Source organism: Nannobrachium achirus (assembly GCF_963921795.1).
Source record: "Nannobrachium achirus genome assembly, chromosome: 24".
Classification (NCBI taxonomy): Eukaryota; Metazoa; Chordata; class Actinopteri; order Myctophiformes; family Myctophidae; genus Nannobrachium; species Nannobrachium achirus.
In genome coordinates, this window is record NC_137831.1 from 20,020,598 (window position 1) to 20,045,021 (window position 24,424).

General features: G+C 44.0%; 1 protein-coding gene across 1 annotated transcript in view; it reads left to right on the forward strand.

The window, feature by feature from the left end:
• Window positions 1–24,424, forward strand: part of zranb3 (zinc finger, RAN-binding domain containing 3) — a 135,600-nt gene that overhangs the window by 88,010 nt on the left and 23,166 nt on the right. Inside the window, exons 15-17 of the mRNA XM_080720396.1 lie at window positions 2,778–2,917; window positions 11,080–11,184; window positions 15,808–15,950. Of these exons, the coding sequence (XP_080576522.1) occupies window positions 2,778–2,917; window positions 11,080–11,184; window positions 15,808–15,950 (388 nt within the window). The remainder of the gene's footprint in view (window positions 1–2,777; window positions 2,918–11,079; window positions 11,185–15,807; window positions 15,951–24,424) is intronic.

Here is a 24,424-nt window from a genome sequence, read left to right on the forward strand (position 1 = left end):
TCAAACATTAATTAGCGCTCTGGGAGGGCATGGCATTCGAGCACAAGCACTAACAATATGGACCAATACACATGGACCAATACACAAACATTGGATATTATATATTGGGATTGCTGCACAATAATAAGGTCCATAAATGACCTTACATATTTCTTAAAGGTATCAATCAATATAAACAGGTTCTAGTAGTCATCACAAACACTAACCAATAAAACACAAATAGGCAGATAAATACAACAGGCAGACTCAGGAACTCACATCATTTACGCATAACATGTTGTAGGTGCCCCCAGGCCAGAGCTCTCAGGGATGTTGGTGCCTCTGCTGCTGAACTAGGACTGACTGACTTCACATTTGAGCTGTATATATACCCGGCTAGTAATGAGGTGTGAATGGGAGCAGGTGTGGAAATCAGTGCAGGTGAGGTGGGTGGAGCTGTCCATGATTAACCAGGGGGAGAATTGGTGACTTTTCTACAGGTCGGACTTTACACATTTTTGAAGATGCTCCAGTGGACCTGTAATGGTGCTTGCTGGGGGGGGGGGGGGGGGGGGGGTCGTGGTTGTGATTTAAGGCAGGTATTATCAGAGTGTTATAGGTCATTGTCTAAATGAAGCGCGGTGGAGCGGCGCCGGGCTCATTTCCACCACCTGACCTTTCCCAGAGAGCTGCCGGTGGGAGGATTAGGGCGCTACACAGCTGACAATAATGACCTGCCCTGTCTGCCTTTTCGCCCCTCTCTCTATCTCGCACTTGCTCTTTCTGTACCTCCCTCGTTCTCTCTCCGTCTTGCACTTTTGCTCTCTCACTCTCGCTCCGTCTCTCGTCTGAATCTCTCCGTTTGCTCTTGTTCTCCTCTCCTGTTCTTAAAATCCTCTTGTTCTCATCACATGCTTGCTCTGGCTTATCCCTTCTTTCTCTCTCTCTCTCTCTCTCTCTCTCTCTCTCGCGCTATTGCTTTCTCACTGTTACATTGCAGAATCCTGTTTACAAAGCCATCAAATAAAAAATCATCGTTTCAAAGCCATCCAGTTTAAATCATTGTTCCAAAGCTATCCAGTTAGAATCCCATCCAATCAGAAGAATCATTGTTACAAAGCCATCCAATCAGAATCCTTGTTACAAAGCAAAAATGTTATATCATGTCATCTTAAAGTAGAGTAGTTCACCCCCAAAATGACTTTCTTTCTATTGATTACTCACGCCATGGAGACTTGAGTTCATTAATACTTTTTTGTATTTGTCGCATTCCTAAGACAAAAAAAAAACATATTTTAGTATAGTAAATTTACACTCATTGATTCCGGAAGGTGACCCAAATGCATTTGGGTCCTCTGGAATCAATGGGGGTGAATTTATGGTAATCAAATTATTGTCTTAGGAATGCAACAAATAAAAAAATATATGAATGAACTCAAGTCTCATGAGTAATCAATAGAAAGAAAGTCATTTTGGCAGTGAACTTCTCCTTTAACTATTGATAATTCATTACAATGAGCAGGTGCAAATTGTCCTGTGTGCAAAGTGCAAACTCACAGCACAAGACCACTGTATGAGAGAAGCATGCGGTAGCTGCGGATCCTCTCAGTCAGGTACAATCTGCAAACAGGCTGTGCTATTTTAAGAGGATAAAAACAGCAGAAAAAGAAGGGGAGCTGACTTTCCCTACCAACCAACCAACCCTAGTCAACACGACAGCTTGCTTGCTGTCAGAGTTTACAAACCTTGCCCTTTTCGTTTTTCATTTCCGTCCTATCCTGTTTTTGTGACATGCGTGCCGCTACACAGAAAAGGTTATGGTATTTTATTATGCACTATCAATAACAAGTTAACTCGCACAATCACAGCAAGCAAGCAACAAGTCCCTAAGATTCTTTATTTTTCCTTGAGTTTTCTTTTGTTAGCAGTGCCCATGGCAGTACCATGGGCAGCAATCATAAAACAGCTGTTGTTTCATCTATGATTGGCCAGTGTGTGATCATTATAAAGACTAATGAGGTTTTATGTAAATTCTGTGAATAAATACTTAATTCCTTGTTGTTAATGGTCTTTTCTCTTCTTCAGTTATAGAGATATTGTAGATGAACTTTCTCGCAGAATTGTCCATACAAACCATCCTCTCACAATCATCGTCACAATGCCATCCATTCGCAGTCATCATTACAAAACCATCTAACTACTAATTTACAGAATATCTCCATACAGTATATGGGCATAAAAGGGTGAAACAGTCTTCATGCTGACATCACTGATATTAAACAGTGTCGCCACCATGGTAACAACCGCATGCTGAAACAATGCCCAAATATTGTCTGTCTGACATGATGAAACAAGTGACCAACTTTGGAGATGACTGACATCACACACAACTGGTATTGCACAGCTGGACGTCAATGGTGACCATTCTGCCCAACGGGCACCGGTCTGGGTTCTCCAACATTACTTCCGAGACTCCTCAGGGACATTCAATCCCTCATACACTGAGCACTCATATGCTGTGCACACCCCCAGGCACAGGACTAGTCCATTCAGAATCATCATTAAATACTGTACAAAGGCATCCATTCCAAATAATCATCACAAAGACATCCGTTCACAATCGTCATTGCGATCAGAATCAATCATCATTTCAAAGCCTGTTCATCGATGCACTTTGATTTTCACAGGGATGTGCCTTTTATAGGCGCAAGATGATCACCCTTACCAATAACAACCCTTCCACTTTTCTCTTTTCTCACTTTTCTCTATCATACCACCACCCCACCCTCTTTCTACAGGGCAGAAAGATGCCACTGCTGATTGTGATGAAGACGATGATAATGATGACAGTGCTGATAACAGCTCCCCCCTTCCTCTCTACCCTGGCCTGCAGTTCTGTGCCAGTCGGAACACGGACAGAATCTTCCTCTACTCCAAGGTACCTTTGGGTTTGCATGTGGGTTGTGGGCAGTATTGTTTATGCTCTGTGTGTGTGTGTGTGTGTGTGTGTGTGTGTGTGTGTGTGTGTGTGTGTGTGTGTGTGTGTGTGTGTGTGTGTGTGTGTGTGTGTGTGTGTGTGTGTGTCAAATATTATGAATTAAAGACATCTATGAATAAAAATATTTTTTACCATGTTTGGCGCTGAATAAGTAACATATCTTAGTCGATATCACGTTGAGATCAAGACCGAGGTCAGTCGAGATCAAGTTTGAACAGCAAATGTTTATATCTTTATCATATTTTATTTGCCTTTCAAAACATTGAACGCAGTTTAGCCCACACACTTCAACTCAACGTTAACCTCCAAGTTTACTGTCACATCACTAGTTTACAGATATAATGCCTTAATAGACGGGGACATTTGCGGCGGGGCACGCCTCTCCCGATAACCGAGCGAGCTTGCAGCCTAGATTCGGAGGAATTATCGAGCAAGATTATCCTCTGGAGTGAGTGGTGCAAGGAGCCAATCAATCAAGCCTTTCCGATTTGCTCACAAATGATCCGCCCGATAATTTCTGTATGGATGATTAGCCTACATCGCTGCTGTCCAGGGAAGACAGATGTTCAGTGAAAGAGAGGACTTTTGACTTGGCGACCAGTCAAAACAAGTTGAGATGGGTTCAGTCGGCAGAGGCTTGTCAATACTGTACACAGCATGTGGCAAGAACACTGCTGTCTATATCAGGGGTCTTCAACGTTTTCAGGCCAACCTTTGTCGAGAGAGAGAGAGATGTACTGTAGCAGGGACCCCCACAACCTTTTCAGAGATTCCATATAGTTTCATTGTTTGACAGCACAATCATCAGTGTATTTTGGATTCATGTCAATTTGTCTTTTCAGATATTTAACTACTTGAACTGTCAATACTTAATAAAGTTGACCTTTCACTCTGTACTTAGTCTGCTCTTTTTCCCCTCTACACCAAACCTCTTTGCCAAAAAATAGCCGATCTACAAGCTCACAACGTGAGCTTGTAGATCTGCTATTTCTGGCTAAAGTTCTCAGAATAAGGACACTAGGGTTCACGGGGTTAATATGAAAAAGGAGAACAATGTTTTGGAGGACCCCTGTAGTAACTCTGAGGACCCCCTAGGGGTCCCGAACCCCCTGTTGAAGACCCTTTCGACTAGACTCTATATAACATGTCTTCCCAGACAAAATATCAGAACAGTTTCTCCACATGTTACCACCACAAGTTTAAAGCTATACTGTGTAAGATGCTCAACTAGTGGTCATTAGCCCTATAGCAAACCGCGGTCGCGTCCGCGTCTTTCGGCCGTTTTTCGTACCTTCACACCCCCGCGTCTGCCTCCACCTCGCCGAGAGCTATCTTTAGAGGGGTCCCTGGTTCCTGTGCGTTCAGGCATTCCGGAGAAACGGACTCCTTCACCCTGCCTGGTAGGCAAGATTACCTTTTGAGTATAGAGACACACGGGCGACTACAAATATGGCGACCCCACTTCAAGATGCGCTGTGATTGGCCGGCAGTGTATAACCCTCGCTGTGATTGGCCGGTAGTGTGATGACGTAATTTTGCCGGGAAATCCCGCCCCTGTCACGGCTAAGTAGAAAACATATAAAGAGAAGGCTTCAGAAGCTGAAAATAACGGAGTGGGGGTTCTAAAACTTTAGCGATTTAACAGTTAGGACAATTTTAAGATTTGTTTTACAAAAAAAGTTACATGGTATAACTTTAACAGACTCCGTTGTTTACATCTTCTTCCCATGTGATCACAGCATGTCGAAGTGCTGGGTTGCCCCAGCAAACCACGTAATCTTAACTCATCTGGTGCCGATCCCGAACTAGTTCGGCTTTATTTCAATCCAATACAATCTTTTTTTTATTAATTCACTTACCCCGAGCTGCTTGTAGAGTCGTGGGTGGTCCTGGCTCGCTAGCCGCTAGCCAGCTAGCCGTTCTACTCTGTCCGACGATATATTCCATTAAAAATGGTTTAAAATACATTTTTGAGCTCCCCAATGTTCACCCGATGTTCGGCGCCGCTTCCGATGAGTACACGAGTGTGCCGATCCCGAAGTAGTTCGGCTTTATTTAATTAAATGAATAAAATGATAAGAGGCCTTCTGAAGCCTGGCCTGATTTTTGTAGCTACTAGCCGAAAGCTAACAACGTCCCGGCCGGCCGTAATTTGCGAACGCAATCGCCAATCTCCGCCTAATCCAATGAAAGACCGCATCTTTAAAGGCTTATATCTCTTTTTTGTGTTTTAGGAAAGCGGCGCGAGGTTTATTTACGGCAAAATCGCCCAAAAATGATCTTTTAGATGACAAAATGGGAATAGCCATTCTGTTAGCATCTTCATCCGGGACATTTCCATGCCGTGCATGAACGTGAGCACGTGAGGTCCTGGAAGCTGAAGTCCTGGAAGCTAAAGCGCTCGCCTATGAGAGATGCGCTGGCATTCTTTGGCCCCTAGAGGGCGCTGGCACTCAAAGAGTTAATACAATCCTGTAGTGTGTGATGTGCCATTATTTTAACATCTTGTAGTGTGCGCATGTTTACGAGAATCTAATATACGATTACCTGTAGTCAGTGTGTGATGCAACGAGATGTTCTTGTCATTTAAAATGTTCCCAAATGTTTGTATTTACAAAATATAGTCATAAGGATTAAAGGATAGAGAACGAAACAAAGGAAAGAGTCAGATAACAAGATAAGAGTATCAATTATACATAAGTTGTGTGATCAAAAGAGAATTGAAAATGAGGCAGAATATCACAGTCTCTTGTGCAAGTAAAAGATATCACTTAGAACAGTGGTTCTCAGTCTTTTTTGGCTGCAGTACCCCCTTACACAGATTTCCGAAGCCAAGTACCCCCTGCCCCTGACTACAGCAAAATGTAAAAAAAAAAGTCCAGTTCCAATACCATTACATTCAAAATAAAATGGCATAATGGCAAATAAACATTGCTTTCTATTCAATAATAACAGTCACTACTAGTCAAGTAATTGATGTAATTTGGTTTAGTAATCTACAGATGAGCAGGTTCACACCATCTCTGTCAATGTTTTATCATTAACCATAACAGTAAAATAATTCCCATTTTCTAGTTTTTCTCATGTACTCCCACATACCACGAGGGGTACACGTTCCCCCATTTGAGAAACACTGACTTAGAATATATCAAACATGTGAGTACAAAGCCATACAGCAGGGTTCCCCAATTAGTTTTCCCCAAGGGCCGAATTATGTCTAGGTTACCAAGCCGAGGGCCACGTTGGCGTTCCCGCTACTACAGCGTCGTTGTCGGGTGAAAATATTGTATGTAGATGTGCTGTTTTCACTACTTTTGTGCGACAGCCTTGTATGATTTGCGAAAGAACGTACAAATTTGGAGATACGAGATTTCCACCCGACAACGACGATATACTAGTGTTGTTGCTGCTCTTATACCACCATTATTACTGGGGTTGGTGTTGGCCAGACAGTAGCCCCCCGTGGGCCGCAAATGGCCCGCGGGCCGCCTATTGGGGAACCTTGCCATACAGTATAGTGCCAGTGTGAAGGTCATGGTACTCCTCTACTGTAACTTTGCCCTCGTCCCGTCTCACACATGCTCTCTGCGTCCTTCCATCCCCTTCGTCTCGGACATCAGATACGCAATCCTTTTCTCCAATGGTTCACAATCAGCCGTCTATTGTTGTGAAATACGTGCAATACCTTGACCCGTTTAACGCTGAGGGTCAAAACGACCAGGCGGTTGAAATCATTACCCATGTTTTCTCTGGGATTGATTGAAGCCTGCTCGCTATAATGGAACCGATACACTCATACCCTGACTCTCCAAACTCTCAGCTGTCTGTTTGGCTCTGTCCGCTCGATGCCAGGCAAAAGGTTAGGATTAGCCAAGGGATTATGGCAGGGATTTTGGCAACCACCTCTTCCCACCTGCAACCACTTCACCCCTTCTTCTTCTTCTTAGTCTGTCTCATCAACATGTGATGTTATCTCTCCTTGAGAATTTCGATTTGTAAAGGTTTCCTTTTTTCCACAGGATTTCCCCCCCTATTCATTAAAGGGAAATGGTCATTTTGTGTGTGTGTGTGTGTGTGTGTGTGTGTGTGTGTGTGTGTGTGTGTGTGTGTGTGTGTGTGTGTGTGTGTGTGTGTGTGTGTGTGTGTGTGTGTGTGTGTGTGTGTGTTTCTGCGAGCGTGTGTGCGTGCTTGTCTGACAGAGGATGCAGACTGACTGACTTGCACAAACATACCTGTGACTGGCTAAACCTCAGATCACTACTTTGTCTCTAAAAACGATTTCTGAATATTTCTTTTTGACTCCTTCGATTTCTGTTAGGTTCATGATCACTTCTCTCATTCACATCTCAAGTCATATCTCCCTCGCTCTCTCTCTCTTTCTCTCTCTCAGCGCCAGTCACTAAGGCACAGCCGTATTGATTGGCTTGTAATACTTACCCCCCACCCCCTTTTGTCTCATTTATAGGGGATCAGAATCCCTCCACAGCCTGTCGCAGATAAGAAACGAGAAGGGCTTTCATGCCGAGAAGCCCCCAACAGTGAATAGAATCACCAGTGGACTGTTTTCCCCGGGTGGCCGTTAGGAAAAAGTGCCGCGCACGCGTGTCAGAGGTGATAAGCCGCGGAGAAAAATGCCCGCCCTCCCCTGCTGTCGTTCAAATGATAAACTGGATGAGTTCTGCCCTGAAAAGCTGTCGGATCGGGCTAATCCCAGGCCATTGGCAAACTTCACCCGGGAAACCGCTCAATACGCAATCAAACTGGGATTTGTTGCCGTGTTTGAACGACAGAAATATTGTGCGGTATTAGGAATTTTATGACCAATCCCTTCCTACCGAAGGTAGTTGTTTTATTCATGAACCCTCTGGTCCTTCCGTCAACCAGGACGAGTTGGTTTGATCCACGCTGATTTATTTTCATCTACAGTCTATACACAGAAAGTCTGCATCATGATGATATTTGCAAATAAGTATTTTCTTTTCTTTTTACCTACGCGGGTGCTACAGATCTGTGCGGCTCCCCTGCATCAATGCAATTAGATTGTGTCAATCAAATAGCGTGTTGAAAGCACACAGAAAGAGCGATGCTGAGTCGGTTTTGTTGGTAATGAAAGAGGCTGCTCTTTGGTCCTCAGGCAAAGATTCTAACAAGAGAAACGAATTGATGAAACCATCTTAATTCAATCATAATAAAATCTGACATCTCTTATCAGCAATGTACAAAGATACTCAATCTCAAATGAAGCAACATTATAATTAACGCCATCATATCAATTCCCTCAATGAGGCCTGGCTATGTCGTTGCCTTTATTTATTGAATAACACAAAACAATAATTCTCTATTTCGTTTGGAGTACAAAGTATATCCCCTCTTCGGAATGGTAAGAGCTAAGATAAGCATCGTCTCCTGTTTTTAATTGCTTGTTTGTGTTCATCCAGTCTGTCTTTGAGACGTTTTAGTGCAGCCCACATAAAACACATTGCATTGTGAAGGGTGCGGTTTGTAAACAACATGGGCAGTTTTACAGCTAACAAAACGTCCAATAATATAACGTTTGTCGCAGAGGTCCATAAATGTCTTCATTGATACCTATCGGTTACATCGTCCACATCTTACGGATTCCTTAACCCATTTCGACCGGGTACCCATTATTACGCAATATTTTATGCTTTAACTATTGAAAAATAGCAGATATAGAAGCTCACAGTGCAGCACTCGCGAGCTTGTAGATCTGCTATTTTTGAAAAAATGAGAAAATTTCTTTGAATATTTTGGAACCGATTCTATAAGTGTCTTCTGAATCCCTCTAAGGTTTTTAGAAAAACATATATGTTTCTATGTCAGTGGTGCTCAAACTTTTTCATGTCAAGGACAAATCATTTAGAATTATATGTATTTGGACACAGACCCCCATCTCAAAATATTTAGTTCTAGGGACCCCCCAGAAGCAAAATCTGAGTTATAAATCTTTGAACATATATTCAAAGATTTGCACACATTTTCACGACTTTTTTCAAAAATAGCAGATCTACAAGCTCGCAGCGCGGCACTCTGTGCCGTGCTGTGAGCTTGTATATCTGCTTTCAATAGTTAAAGCATTCAATAATTTCTAGGCCTAAATGGATTAATAGCGGGATGTAAGTGTTGGCACTTGGCAGGTAACTCCTAATTTATCGTTTGATCTGAGAGCTCTTTGTAATGCCATCGCAGGTACTGTACATCAGGGAAGATCCCTCTCAGGAAAGTATCACGCTCAATTATACTTCCAATTATTTTGTTGTTGATTTTATATGCCTCTGTTGCTATATGTTGTAGTAGAATGATGTGTTCACGCCGTGAAGTTTTTCTTTGGAAAAGACCGGGGCGGAGCTCAAGTTCTTTAGCAGCACTGGCAGCCATAACATTCTCCCTTGTAGTCCCTTGGCTTTAAAATGTTTTTCTGTCTCTCGACTATTGATCTCAAAATCCCTGTCCTGATCACAACCCTACGTCAACTTTGAAATTCGTGCACAGTCTCTTTTAGCTACAGTATGTCCAAATCAAGGAAATGTATTTTAGCCAGTCTACAAGCTCACAACGTGTTGCATTAAGGCGGGTTTGTATAGGGCCGTGAGCTTGTAAATCTGCTATTTTCAAACATTTTGTACTTTTACTTTTGGTACTTGTGAAGTACATTTTGATGCCAACACTTTCATACTTTTACTCAAGTACGCAAGTTTACTTGTAACAGAGTATTTACAGTATATATTGAAGTATTGATACTTTTTCTTAAGTAAAATATGTGAGTACCCTTTCCACCCCTGCCTACACCACAGTATTTGTGGTGTATTTGTGGGGGACTGCCCAATAGGTCGAACTCCCGTTGGGTCGAACAGCGTCGGCAGGTTAGATAATCACGCGCGAGCATCGGCAGGTTAGATAATGACCCGCGAGTGTCGGCAGGTTAGATAATCACTCGCGTCACGGATACTGACGTTAGGTTTAGGGTTAGGGTTAGAGTTAGGCATCCACAAACTGTGAGTCAGTCAGTCAGTCAGTCAGTCAGTCCGTCCGTCCGTCCGTCCGTCCGTCCGTCAGTCTGTCTGTCACACCTCACACGTCACACTATTGCCCTGCTCATATCTCCGCAACCGTTGCCCCGATCCATGCCAAATTTTGCACACACAGTCCTTGCCTACCAAACTACAACCTCCAAGGACCCCCGGAGCTCCAGGGACCCCCAGGTCCCTGGGGGACCCCTAGATGTAAAAAATGACCAAATGTGCAAAAATGACCAAATGACCACCCCAACGGGGCTGCTCACGGGGAATTCCCGGGGACCACCGACTCCTGGTGCCCCAGAACGGATGCCAAAGTGGTGGCGCCCCCAGTGGAGGACCCCCTCCACTGCAGCTCACATAAAATGCCGTAACTCGGACTAGGAGCGTCCGGGAGAGCCGGGGCCGGTACCTATTCGTCCGCCAAGGCAACGCGGAGACCCCACCCCTCATTTCTCACATGCCCACCATGAGGCCGATTCTTGCAAAACACATTTTTGGACACTGCTCCTGCAGATTTGGCCCTAAAATCACACAAATCAGTACACAGTATGTCTACACTCATCTCATCAATATGGATGTCCCATATAGCGCCACCATCAGGCCGATTTTTTGAACCACATTTTTGGACACTGCTCCTACACATTTTGCCCTAAAATCACGCTGCGACCTGACGGTCGCTTATCTCCCGATTAGGGAGTCTTACTGGTTTTAATGAGGTTAGGATTAGGGTTTGGGTTAGAGTTTGGTGGTCGATCCAAAGGGTGTTCGACCTAATGACATGTTACCGTATTTGTGGTGTGAACTCAGTTACAGTATAGTTCTCTCGCTCTTGTGAACAGCCCTACAACGGTCTTAATCCAGTCTTTTATTCTGACATCCAGCATTGTATTATGTGCATGTGCCTGGTCTAGGTTTAACAGCAGCAGTGATGCACAATGTTTACACTTTCAGAGTTAAATGAATCCTATAGGATTTCACTGTGCAGATCCATCAGATAACCTTGGGATACTTTTAATTTGTACGCGGGGATGTTTGTCCTTGTGTGTCTCCTTGTGTGTCCAGGACGACGAGCCGCTGAACTGTAACTTTATTCCACTGGATATTCAACTGGACAACTGGGAGGACCTGCCCAAGGCCTTCAGCAAATGCACGGAAAACAGAATCCAGGTCAGCATGCATACAGCAGTTGGTTCTCCAACTTTTACATTTCAAGGTCTTCCCTTAACTCCATGGTTCCATTTGTATAATGTCAGAGTTGCAGACTTGTAAGGGTCAATTTAGTTAGACCCCCCCACCCCTAAAGGAACCTAGAGAGTCCCTGGAATCCACTTTGAGGACCACTGGCCTACAGCACCGTCCTCTGTGTGTGTGTGTGTGTGTGTGCGCGTGTGGGTGTGCGTGTGCGTGTGCGTGTGTGTGTGTGTGTGTGTGTGTGTGCGTGCGTGCGTGCGTGTGTGTGTGTGTGTGTGCGCGCGCGCGCGCATCAACAGCACTGTGTAAGTGATTTTGTTCAGCCATGTTAACCATAGGTAATATTCACCACTAGGGAAATGTGAATCAAAACCTCCGTTTACTGCAATGGATTGCTGCGAAGGGAAATGGATTTAGCTCGTATCTATCTATCTCCAGATTAATAGTGCCACTTTAAACGTCTGTTAGCCAACTTAGACGATACACTTATTCTGGTTCGGTAACATTCGAATATTTGACTAAGGAGAAAACTTAAACAAACATAAAATAAAATAGAACAAAATATAATTCCTGCTAATGGGAATGCGGTCTGTACTTATGTATGACATATGGTCCGAAGCTGTGAGTAGACAATTACCTGCATCGATGCCGGTATGTTCCTTTATAGTAAGGGGATTTTATAAGATATTTGACCAATCTGCGAAGTAAATCGTTACCAAGAAATTTCTTCACCAATGTGTTTCTAAAGGTGTGTAATAATATGTACTAAAAGGTTGAAATTCAACTCCCGGGGGAAACCTCCTAAAAAAAACTGATTTGTGTCTGTGTCCCATTAAGTTACTATACAGGAAAGAAATACAAAAAATAAATCTGCTTTAAGTAGCATGTGAGGGGTCAAACTAGGGGTTTTTCATGATGCTGAATCCATTGCAAGCATTTGTTTTGCATGAAAAACATTCCTTGGGCTATAATCGGACCCACAAAACGATGGTTTAGTGATGATTCATCACTTTTCATCGTTTTGTGGGGGCCATTTGTCGCCCATGGAATGTTTTTTGTGCAAAACAAATGCTTGCAATGGATTCAGCATCATGAAAAACCCCTAGTCTGACCCCTCACATGTTACTTAAAGCAGATTTATTTTTTGTATTTTTTCCTGTATAGTAAAGTTAATGGGACACAAACACAAATCATGTTTTTTATGAGGTTTCCCCCAGGAATTGAATTTCAACCTTTTAGTACATATTATTACACACCTTTAGAAACACATTGGTGAAGAATTTTCTTGGTAACGATTTACTTCGCAGATTTTCTTATGTTCCCCTTACTATTAGGACAGGAAAAGCCAGGAACGTTGCAGCGATGCGGTTCAGCGGCTGAGCCACCGGGGATCCCTTGTGTTTATAAGGCTTTATATTGGTACAGTATTAGGCTGCTATCTATATATCCACTTTATTGTTTACACCAAGGCATTTTCCATCTTCTACACTACAGTATATCACCGTCAATTGAAAGGAGGGAGTCTAATCTAGCTAATTCAGCGAGGAGGTGGTGAAAGGGCTGCGTGGGGAGCTGTTACACTTTAATGAACGGCTACTATCAGCGTGATTTAAAAGTAATGGCATCCTAGTCCGTCGACTCGTTTTGACGAGGGGAGAAGAAACGGGAGCGACAGGGAGCCTGGCAGAGAGATACATGGTGTCCTGAACGCTCTGTTTTACAACCACCGAGCCTGAGGGAAAAAACAGAGCGAGAGAGATGGACAGACAGAGAGATTCGGAGGGAGGGAGGGAGGAAGGGAGGCAGCGAGGGGTGCTGGAAAGAGGACAGCGAATGAGGAGGCGAGGGATTTAAGCTGAATTTATACTTTGACGCATTATTCAACTGAAAAACGTGGTCGTACGGCAAAGGTATAAATTAGCCATTAGGAGGACGGTGAGGGGGGAGGGAGAGAGACAGAGAGAGACAGAGAGAGAGAGAGGTGCGGTTGGGGAAGGAGATGCGGAGGTGTGGGAGTAGGGGTTTTATGAGAGGTCGTTAAAAGAGACGAATCATCACCTCAAACGACCCCTCGCGCCAGCCGGCTAATGTTCAACCCCGCTCCGCCCGACCGCCGCCCCTCCCCCCGCCACGCAACTATGCAATCTGCCGGGGCCATAACTGCACCTCTGTGGCGGCAGCCACACCGCTCGTATTCTTTACGATGGCGTGTAAAAAACGGACAGAGCCACCGAAACCACATGCAGAGGAGGCTCTGTCTCGGATGGCGTTCGTTCGTGTTGCATCCCGTATGCCGTTCCGTCTGGGTGGTGTGGGGTGGCACGCAAAAAATTGATGGCACGCGCGTGTAAAAATGTGACGGGTGTCGTTGGAAAGGAATGCGCGCGGCAGCAGATTTTTGTCTTTCGTTAGATTTATGAATTCATGCGATGGCTTCGCTGTGACGTGAGGGAACGTGGTCTTGAGGGGGGAAAGCGAAATACAGAAATAATGTCTTTTGTAAAATAACGATGTGTGATGATGATAGCTGTTTTCGCCTACGTTGGTGGTACTTTGGCTTATTACTAGCTCTTAGAAAAAAGTGGAGCTGGTGGTTTTCTTTAATGGTTTTCAAACTTTTTCATGTCAACGACCCCCAGATTAATATGTGTTTGCCTGCGGAACCCCATCTGAAAGTATTTTGTGACCAGGAACCAGGGAAGATTTATTCTATTTTTGACTTATGTTCCCCCCAGAATAGGGATCCAAGTGGTTAGGGTGATGTGTATGTTGTGCTGTGAGCTTGTAGATCAGCTAATTCTGATGCGGACAACCTGCACACAACCTGTATAAACCTGGGGCAAAGTGCTGCATGTCTTTCTCAGGGACACCTCCACGCATAGACTGTAAGGGAGGGATAACCGGCAACATTCCGATTCTCAGATTGCCTCTCTTCCCACTCAGCTACAGCTACCTGTTGTGTATAGGGGTCCAGTGCAAATGAACTGCATGTCTCGAAGAATTGCATTTAGCAAGCCTACAGTAGGATCATGACTGCATGAGCATAAAGAAAAGCAATGAAAGGCTATAGTGTTGTTGTGGAATAATGTCTATGCAGAGGAATCCAGCATCTGAAAACCTTCTCTGTAACCATTAGAACATCAATAGTGAACCTCTACAGTAAATGGCTAAACAAGGAAAAGAAGAATTGCCTATATGTGGTCAGAATTAGGTGCGCAAAGTTTTTTTTTACCCATGGAATGCATTATTACGTATTATTACTTTAAGCATTATTTTATGCTTTAAATATATATTTTTTTAGCAGATATACAACAATTGCCGCGCTGCGACCTTGTAGATCTATTTTATTCTTGGAATATTTCTGACCCGATTCTATAATGTCCAAATCTTTCTAAGGTTTTTGAAAAACACATTTTTCTATGTCAGTGGTTCTTTTTCATGTCAATGACCCTTAGAATTATATGTATTTGGGTGCAAACCCTCATCTCAAGATATTTTGTTCCAGGGACCCCGGGAAGCAACATTTGAGTTACAAGTGTTCGCTTTAAAAATAAATACATATATTCATCTACAAGCTCTACAGCGTGGCACTCGGTGCCGCGCTGCGAGCTTCTAGATCTGCTATTTTTTCAATAGCTAAAGTATAAAATAATTCCAGGTCTTAATGGGTGAATGTATCCATGTCCGCCACTGTATCCAAAAATCAATGGAGGCACAAATCCACCTCCCTCTCTCTGTTGAAATGAATACTGCATTCAGCTTGGAGCCAGGCTCCAGTCTACCTCCCTCCAACAGTCAGCAGAACACGGCCCCTGATTAGACCAATTACTGCTGCTTAGCATCCGATACGGGTCAACACTGGCGACGCACACAACAAACAAGCAAACAAACAAACAAGTTTAGTTTACACAGATTTGGACGGGGATGTGGCAGTTACACGTAGGCTTAGTGCTTTGTATACTTTGTATTGTGTCTACTCTGTGCGTGCGCGTGCGCGTGCGCGTGTGTGTGTGTGTGTGTGTGTGTGTGTGGTCCTATATGTTATACAGTATGTTATGTTTTACTTTTATTAAATGATAGGACTGGGAATTTCTTCTTGTACACGTTTCCATCAATACATTATTCTCTTAAAGGAGTAGTTCACCCCCAAATTAACCTTTTTCCTATTGATTACTCATGCCAATAATATTTTTAGATTTTTGTTGCATTCCTAAGACAAAAAATGTATTACAATAAATGTACCCCCATTGATTCCGGATGGGGACCCGAATGCATTTGGGTCCCCATCCGGAATCAATGGGGGTAAATTCACTATAATAATTTTTTTGTCTTAGGAATGTGACAAATACAAAAAAATATTATTGAACTCAAGTCTCCATGGTATGAGTAATCAATAGAAAAAAGTCATTTTGGGGGTGAACTACTCCTTTAAGCGTCAACGCTAGGCCCCGAATATCTTTTCCTAAATGAGCCATGCATTGTGAGCTTGTATATCTGCTATTTTATACGTTAACTCCCCAGAACGCTGGGGGACGCTGGGGTTCATTTGGCTGCACTGACCCTGTAAGCTGCCTGCGTGGCATTCATCTCCCCAACCAGGTGGTGCGGTTTGTGCGCGAGTGGAGCGGCCTGCCGGCAATGAAACAGAAGCTCCTCCGACGCAGTGGGCTGCTGTTCCACAGCCCCTCCCTGGGCCTGGAGGAGCTGGGACGCAAGCAGCGTCCACACTCCAGCACCAAGAGGTAGGTCAGCACCACCCTGGAGACCTGCACAGGGAAGTGTGAGCGTGTGAATGTGTGCGTGTGCGTGTGCGCGTGCGTGCGTGTGTGCTGTTATACAACCAGAAGTGAAAACTAACTCAAACTGACCCAAATCGGTAGCTTCCAACATTTTAGCTGCGTGCCAGTTTCAACTGTTTTCAAAATGTTTGTATTACTCGATACTTTTATTACACAATACTTCTGAACCTGCTTTAAAACTAATTAAATCTAAGCCGAACCCCCCCCAAAAAAAGGAAAGAAAGTTTGAGAGCGAAAGAGAGAAAGAGAGAGAGATGGAGTGTAGATCCCTGGTTTGGGTTTGTGATCCCGCAGGTGCCGCAGAACCCAATGCAAACATCGCTTGAGCAGGCCATTTTTTTAATTATATTTAATTGCTGTGGGCGGGAATAGGTGGTCTTTTCTTTTCTTTTTCTTACTTCTTTGTAACTTGTAACCTGAAACTGCTGTGCTGCCTCTGGGCAACTGATTTTCCCCCGTGGGATAATAAAGTTATCTATCTATCTATCTGAATTGTTACTGACAAAAATGGAAAAAAACTGGAGTATTTAGAAACGTTTTTTTTACTGATATGGATCTACTGTATTTATGAATAACCTCCACACTGTGTCGCTGTCCATGGTGCTGTTATAGCCTTCTCTCTCTCGCTCTATCTCTCTCTGGCTTTCTGTCTGTCTCTCTCATCTGTCTCGCTAATTCTGTGTTTCTGTATGTAATGTATTTGGGTCCCAATAGTCTGGGATCACTTCACTTTACGGGGTTTGATCCGGTCGGGAGCGGAAACCACTTTACGTCATGTTGTAGTCCTAGACGGACTACACTTTGGCCGGAACTATCAACCGGATTCAGTTTTAAGTAACCCAAAATATTCCCCTGCACCCAAGGACATAGTTTTAGGGCCTACCTAATAAACACCTTGATGAGGCGTAGTTTTGCTTTCGAAAAATGTGTTTGGTATGTGCATCTTTTAGTCCAACTGTTAGCGACTGGCAAGACTACACTACTCTCGAGCATTTTAATAGTGATTGAGGAAACAAACGAGGGGAACTAAATCAAAGCGATGCCGCTTCTTCTAGTGGTTTCCGCGTTTTAGGCGGAAACCAAACGGTCTGTTGTGAACAAACACCAGGCTTTCTCCCCAGAAAGACTGGTAGGCGAGGTTAGGGTCCCAATGGAAATATTGTGGGGGTAGATTCTACGCGAAGGCGGACAGAAATGAACTGCCGGCAGTCAGAAAAGCAACCATAGCGGGAGCGGTGCAGGAATGGTCAGAAATCCAACGGGAGCAGGCTGGAGCGGAACTAAGAAAACAGTCCCACGCAGGGCTCTGGTGGGGCGGGTGCAGGCTGAGAGAAAGCCTGCGTATGTTTGTGTGTGTTGGAGTGGGCTAAGATTTCGCTGCTTACGCGTGTACTGTATGTCTACAGTATGCATCTATAATGTAGGTCAGGGGTCTTCAACGTTTTCAGGCCAAGGACCCCTTAGCTGAGAGAGACATGAAGCAGGGAGGGACCCCCTCGGCCTCTACATATTGTATAAATGTGATACAGATACAGATTTTTATTGGATTTCATAGATAGATTCATATTCATAAACTTGTTTGACAGCACTGTCATCAGTCGGTTAGATTTGTGTTAATGTGTTTTGTTTTGTTTTTTTAGACTTTTGACCACTTAAATCATCATTATATACTAAACTTGACCTTTCACTTTGTACTTTTTTACTTCTAAATCGAACCTATTTGCCGGAAATAGCCGATCTACAAGCTCTCAGCGCCGTTGAGAGCTTGTAGATCTGCTATTTTTGGCTAAAGTTCTCCTCAGAATGGGATGTGAGGGTTCAAGTTGTTAATTTTAAAAGAATTATCCTATCACACAAAGATTTGGCGGCCCCCCCCAGTAACTCTGAGGACCCCCTAGGGGTCCCGTACCCCCTGTTGAAGACCACTGATACTGATGAATGGGACAGATCCATGTTGACGACATGACTTTAGAGATACTGTGTACTGCTTTGCATGATTTTAGGGCAAAATCTGTAGGAGCGGTGTCCAGAAATGTGTTTCGCAAGAATCGGCCTGATGGTGGCGCTAGAAGAGGGCCATGTGAGAAATGAGGGGTGGAGGTTGTGGTTTGGCAGCTAAGGAGTGTGTGTGCAAAGTTTGGCATAGATAGGGGCCGGTGGAGGTTTTGATAGTAACTGCGACCTGACGGTCGTGATTATTTTAACTCATTGAGTGCCTATCCCGAATTAGTTCGGGATATATTATCGCATCCCAGAGTGCCTATCCCGAACTAGTTCGGGATATTAAAAAAAAAAAAAAAAAAATTTAAAATTTTTTTTTTTGGACCCCATCAAATCTAGTGAACATGATTTCAATCGCGATTTTGCATGTTCCACCCCCATACAACCCCATCTAACATACAGGGCAGCCATGTTTGTTTACATAACATGTAAAACATAATGGCGATTATCTCAAGAATGCCTGAACGGATTTCCAATCGGATTTTTTTGTTTGAAAGCTTTGAACAAACTGCACAAATCCACTCCAATGCAATCCAGGATTGCATTGGATTTTTTAGAGCTCATTCTTCTCTGTTTTTTTCCCATGCATGAGGTGTGCAAGGTTTAATCATGGCTAAGTTGACGAAAATAAGGTTTCTAAAATGCTTGGTAGCCAATAGCTAACTTCAAGCTAACTTCATCCTCTTCCTGTACATGCACAAAGGAAAGTGTTCAGGCAAGTCATGGCTGCAGGGCTTCTGCATATACCAGCATATCTCTATGGGATTTTCTATGGCCACTGGGCGCCCTCTAGTGGTGAAAGGGGTGGCACTAAATGAGTTAATGATCAATCAATTGATTGTGGATCAATGGAACAAACATAGTATACTTTAAGTTCCTTTTTGAAACGGTGAAAGCCGCTTCCAAGGAGTGGCCTTGTCTGTCCCGTACATGTCCCGTGCATGCAGAATTGAGGATTGGTCAAGCTTCACATGACAATTTGGCCCTCCAGACAAAATCATTCATTCATTCAGAATTCATAAAAATATAGAACTAAAGCACATAGAAAGTATAGATCTAGAACACAGAATGTATAGATCTAGAACACAGATTTCATAGCTCTAGAACACAGAATAAAAGTTCACCGCTTCACTTCGAACCGAGGTTTGATTTTTATGTACTGTAGGTGTCACAATGAAATCAAAGGTTTTAAAGAAAAAAATCCATGATATAGAGTTTACATTATCATACAAATCTTTTTTTTTCCCCCAGGTATTTGTCCAGTTACTGTATCTGAGCTTCACCCCACAGCTTGTGAACGGCTGATGTAATGTATGTGTATGTTTAGACCAATAGTGGAGCGGCGTAGCTCTTGAAACATGACAAATCGTTCAATTTTGCGATAAAAGCGCCAAACTTGGTAGATATGTTGATTGATATATTTGAAACAAATCTGGATATCGGGCCATCAAAAATTTGGATTTTTCAAAATGGCCACTAGCGGTTTGTTAAACCTTCCTAAATCACCCTCTAGAAGCGACAGTTTTAGTGATAGGAAGCTGAAATGTTGCATGCTGTGTGTGCATGTTCATGTCAATTGGTTAAAAGGGGGTGTGGCAATGGGAGTGGCCTATCATAAAAAGGTGCATAACTTTAAGGTTGGTCACGACCCAAATAACAGCTGAGTAACTGTTCACACCATCTTCTAAAAAAGGGGTTTGTCATTAGGACCAGTGTAATACCAGTGTAGTACCAGTACAAAACCAGAAGCTCCCTGCAGTCCAAACACCCAGAGGTCGTAGCGGCACAGGGCAGGGTGGAGGAAGCATGGCTTGGCTTTGCATGTGAGCCTACTGTGGAGAGACGTGGGATACTGAACGAGGCCAAGCAGCTTCTCTTCAGTACCTATGATAACATCAAGGGGGAGGAACTGATGGAGAGGGTGCAGAGAGTCCAGGCAGCGCATGGTGAGAGGCAGTATGGAGAAGCCTGGATGAGGACGAGGACCAAGGAAGAGGACCAAGGAGGGACAGGTCGAGGGACACACCAGTGAGGAGAGGGTAGCGACCTGGTTCAACCACTTCCGAGGGCTGCTGGGCACAACATCAGATGGAGAGGAGGAAGAAATACCATCATTCCTCCAGGACCTCAACATCAAGGATGATCCCTTCACGGTCACTGAGTTTGCCATGGTGAAAAACACTCTGAGAGAGGGTAAGAGTGCTGTGCCGGACGGCATACCCCCAGAGGTCGTAAAGAACTGATGTCTTGACCACATCATCCTACAGTTCTGTAACCTTGCCCTGCTAGGCAACTACCGAGGCATCAGCCTGACCTGTATTGCAGCAAAGGTCTACAACCGGATGATACTAAACCGGATTCGGCATGCCATCGACCCTCACCCGAGGAAAACCAAAATGCCTTTCGAGAGGAGAGAACCACATTATCCCAGATCTTGGCCCTGAGGAGTTGAATTGAGGAGGTGAAGAAGAACAACCTGATGGGAGGGAGCTTCTGGTTTCGTACTGGTACTACACTGGTATTACACTGGTCCTAATGACAAACCCCTTTTTTAGAAGATGGTGTGAACAGTTACTCAGATGTTATTTGGGTCGTGACCAACCTTTCCACAACATTTTGTGCAAATCTGTGCATCTATATCAAAGTTATGCACCTTTTTATGATAGGCCACTCCCATTGCCACACCCCTTTTAACCAATTGACATGAACATGCACACACAGCATGCAACATTTCAGCTTCCTATCACTAAAACTGTCGCTCCTAGAGGGTGATTTAGGAAGGTTTAACAAACCGCTAGTGGCCATTTTGAAAAATCAAAATTTTTGATGGCCCGATATCCAGATTTGTTTCTAATATATCAATCAACATATCTACCAAGTTTGGCGCTTTTATCGCAAAATTGAACGATTTTATAGCCACGCCGCCCTACTACAACAAGTGCTTACACAGGGCACACTAATTACAGCATGGACTGGATGATGGAGATGGATAGGTTGCCAATTACCGGAGAGCGTGTGTGCCTGCCTGCGCGTGTCGGTCCACTTGTTTGTGTGTGCAACTGTGCGTTAATTCCTGTTGCGTGTGTGTGTGTGTGCGGCTGTGTGGCCTGCACGCGCTTTTGCGGCAAGAGCACAATCTGGACCGCGGCCGTGTTTGGGGTGCGTGAACCTAATCAAGGTGTGTGATTAGGAGGCAGCGGCCCCAGCATGATTTGACACCTGTTTGATTTATCTGCTAATCAGAACCAATCAAGCGGCTGGCCCCCCCTTTCAGCCCCGTGTGGGGGCCGTTCTCCGCTCGCATCTCCCAGCAGCCCGTGGATACACTTCCCAGACACTCTTTTGACGGTAATGCGCTTGAGTGAGGTTTCCCGCTGAGTCTTAAAACCCATTTAGGCCTAGAATTATTGAATGCTTTAACCAGTGAAAAATAGCAGATCTACAAGCTGCGAGTCCCGCGCTGCGAGCTTGCAGATCTGCTATTTTTGAAAAAGTCGTGAAAATGTGTGCAAATCTTTGAATGTGTGTATTTTCAAAGCGAATGTTTGTAACTCAAATTTTGCTTCTGGGGGGGTCCCTGGAACTAAATATTTTGAGATGGGGGTCCGTGGCCAAATAAATATCATTTTGGGGTTCCTTCAAATGAAAAGGTTTGAGCACCACTGACATAGTAGTCTCTCAAGAACAGACTAACTGAGCTCCAGTTAAGTGAAAAGGACCTTTTCTTTGACGATGGCTAAATAACCAGATTGCTGACATAGAAACATAGGTTTTTTTAAAAATCGTAGAAGGATTCAAAAGACACTTATAGAATCGGGTCAAAATTCTAATTTTCACGATTTTTCAAAAATAGCAGATCTACAAGCTTGCAGCGCGGCACTCGGTGCCGCGCTGTGAGCTTGTATATCTGCTATTTTTCAATAGTTAAAGCATAAAATAATGATACACAATATAGTGTAGCTGTTCTAAATGGGTTAAAATAACCACCAGAAACGTTGGAATGAAATGCGATTGAACACCAGAGGTGTTTTTCTTTTCTGTGGCCGTTGACGTGCTTCTGTTGTTTTAACCACTTCAACTCCATATACCTCGTCGACCATGGCGACACGCAAACTCTTTGCCGAAAATAGAAGATGTATGTGTCGTGTTGTGCCGCTTTGTCAGCTTTCTTTTTTTGCGGAATGTTCGTCTTTTATGCCCACGATAGGGGTTTATGTGGTTAAGATCAGATTTGGAATGCAAGGGGGAAATACATGATGTTATGAAGAGAAGTATTATACGTCTAAATGTGAGAAGCATATCGTTGTCGGGTGGAAACCTTTTATGTCCAAAACCGTTTATTTTGTATTTTATCATTTTATCATCAGACGATCTACAAACACACAACGCCTCGCACCGCGAGGCGTTGTGTGCTTGTAGATCTGCTGTTTTCACTAATTTTGTGCGACGGCCTTGTATGATGAAGCAGGGCTTTACTTAACGAAAAAACGTAACACATTTGAAACTTGGAGATACGAGGTTTCTGCCCGAAAGTGACGATATACATGACAACCGGGGGGGCCAGGAAGTGGGCAGGTAGTCATGCTGAGTTGGATTAGCTTGTTTTTTGAAAAACAACATAACATCAAAATGAGTCTTAGGTTGAATCCATACATTCGCTTGAGGATGCGCGAACATAGGTGGAAGCGTGCACGCTCACGGCGCGCGCACGCACACACACACACACACACACACACACACATACTCACATGCACATACTCACACGCACATACACATAGGCATCAGGAAGCACAGTTGGGTTCCAGGTTTTAATGTAGAGGCTCTCGTTTCATCCAGCCCTTCTGTTTGAAGAGGCGGGGAGAGAGGAGCGTTAGAGGAAACTCTCCGCTTTCATGGAGTCCCTCCTCCTTCATCACTCTCCTCAAGTTTCTCCCAGAGAAACTTCTTGTTTGATGTAATCTCTATCTCTCTCTCTCTCAGCCCCTCCTTCCGTTTCTTCACACCCACCGTTGCTTTGCTCATCTCATCATTTTGCACCTGCTCTTATCCTCCTCCTCCTCTTCCTCTTCCTCCTCCTCCTCTCTTCTTCAATTGGATCTTTATTCTACCTCTTTCTACCCGGGTCGGGGTCGATCCACTTGAAATATTATCACTTGGCGGGGTTTAGACGCCAAAGTTTCAGTCGTCAGTTCTTTGTTAATTGGTTGGCTCGAGAAGAGAAGTTATTTTAATTATTTACTTTTTTACATTGCATTCTCCTCTGTTCCAGCTCAAATATAGAATAATGGATTAATCAGTCTGCAGTATATATATCTAAACATTCTAATTGTATAGGCAGTTAGACATGTATCACTTAACATTTCTAATAAATTATGTTGTAATGCAGGGGTCTGCAACAGGGCGTCCGGGACCCCTAGGGGGTCCTCAGAGTTACTACAGGGGGTCCTCAAATCTTCCAATCCTTTTTTCAAAAGCCCTGGGTGCCAATGACGTCTTTGACGTCTTTTGTGTTTTTTGTATAGAATTTTTTTTTTTTTTTTTTTTTTTCATTTCAAAAAATTTCAAAAAAAAAAATCAAAATTCATGGGTGGCACATGAACCTTGGAGCCATTTTGGCATTTGGCACAGAAAGAGTTAACCACTTGAACCCTAGTGTCCATATTCTGAGAACCGTAGCCAGAAATAGCAGCTCTACAAGCTCACAATGCCTCGCGCTGCGAGGCGTTGTGAACATGTAGATCGGTATTTTCGGCAAAGAGGTTTGGTGTAGTACAGAGTAAAAGATGTATTATAGGTAACTAGAAGCTGGGCCGCCCTTCCCAGCGTCTAGTCGGCGACCTGGCCAACTCGGGAACGATGTAAATAGGGAATGAATGCCCCGCCCTTTAATGCAAACCCCAATATACCTGTTGTCATAGGACCCGTTTTGACCATCTGTTTGCCTTTGTCCCCTTATGCCCATATATGGAGATCTCTGCACACACAGTACCGGTTGCGGAAAACTCTGATGTCAGACATCAGTTCCGCATACGGGCATTCATTTTATGCCCATATATGGAGAACGCGTGTGCCGGTGGGAAGAACGGTTTCGAGATACGCGGATTACATACATACATACACATTCACAGAGATTTTTTGTTGACTCATGTGGCGTATGTGATGTCAGAGCCTTTTATGAAGTGATGTCACAATGAGTCGGCGCTTGCGCCGATTTCCTCCGTAAGAGCCTGATGTCAACAATCAGCTCCGCATAAGGAGATTCCGAACGTTTTGCGCCGGTTTAGGAAAACCGCGCATCGGGTCGGGTCGAGGCCCGGCACTGCACTCCGCGCCGTGGCGTGGAGCGCGCGTGCCAAATCTGAAGCCGGTGGGACGAACGGTTCTCGAGATACGCGGGGCACATACATACATACTCA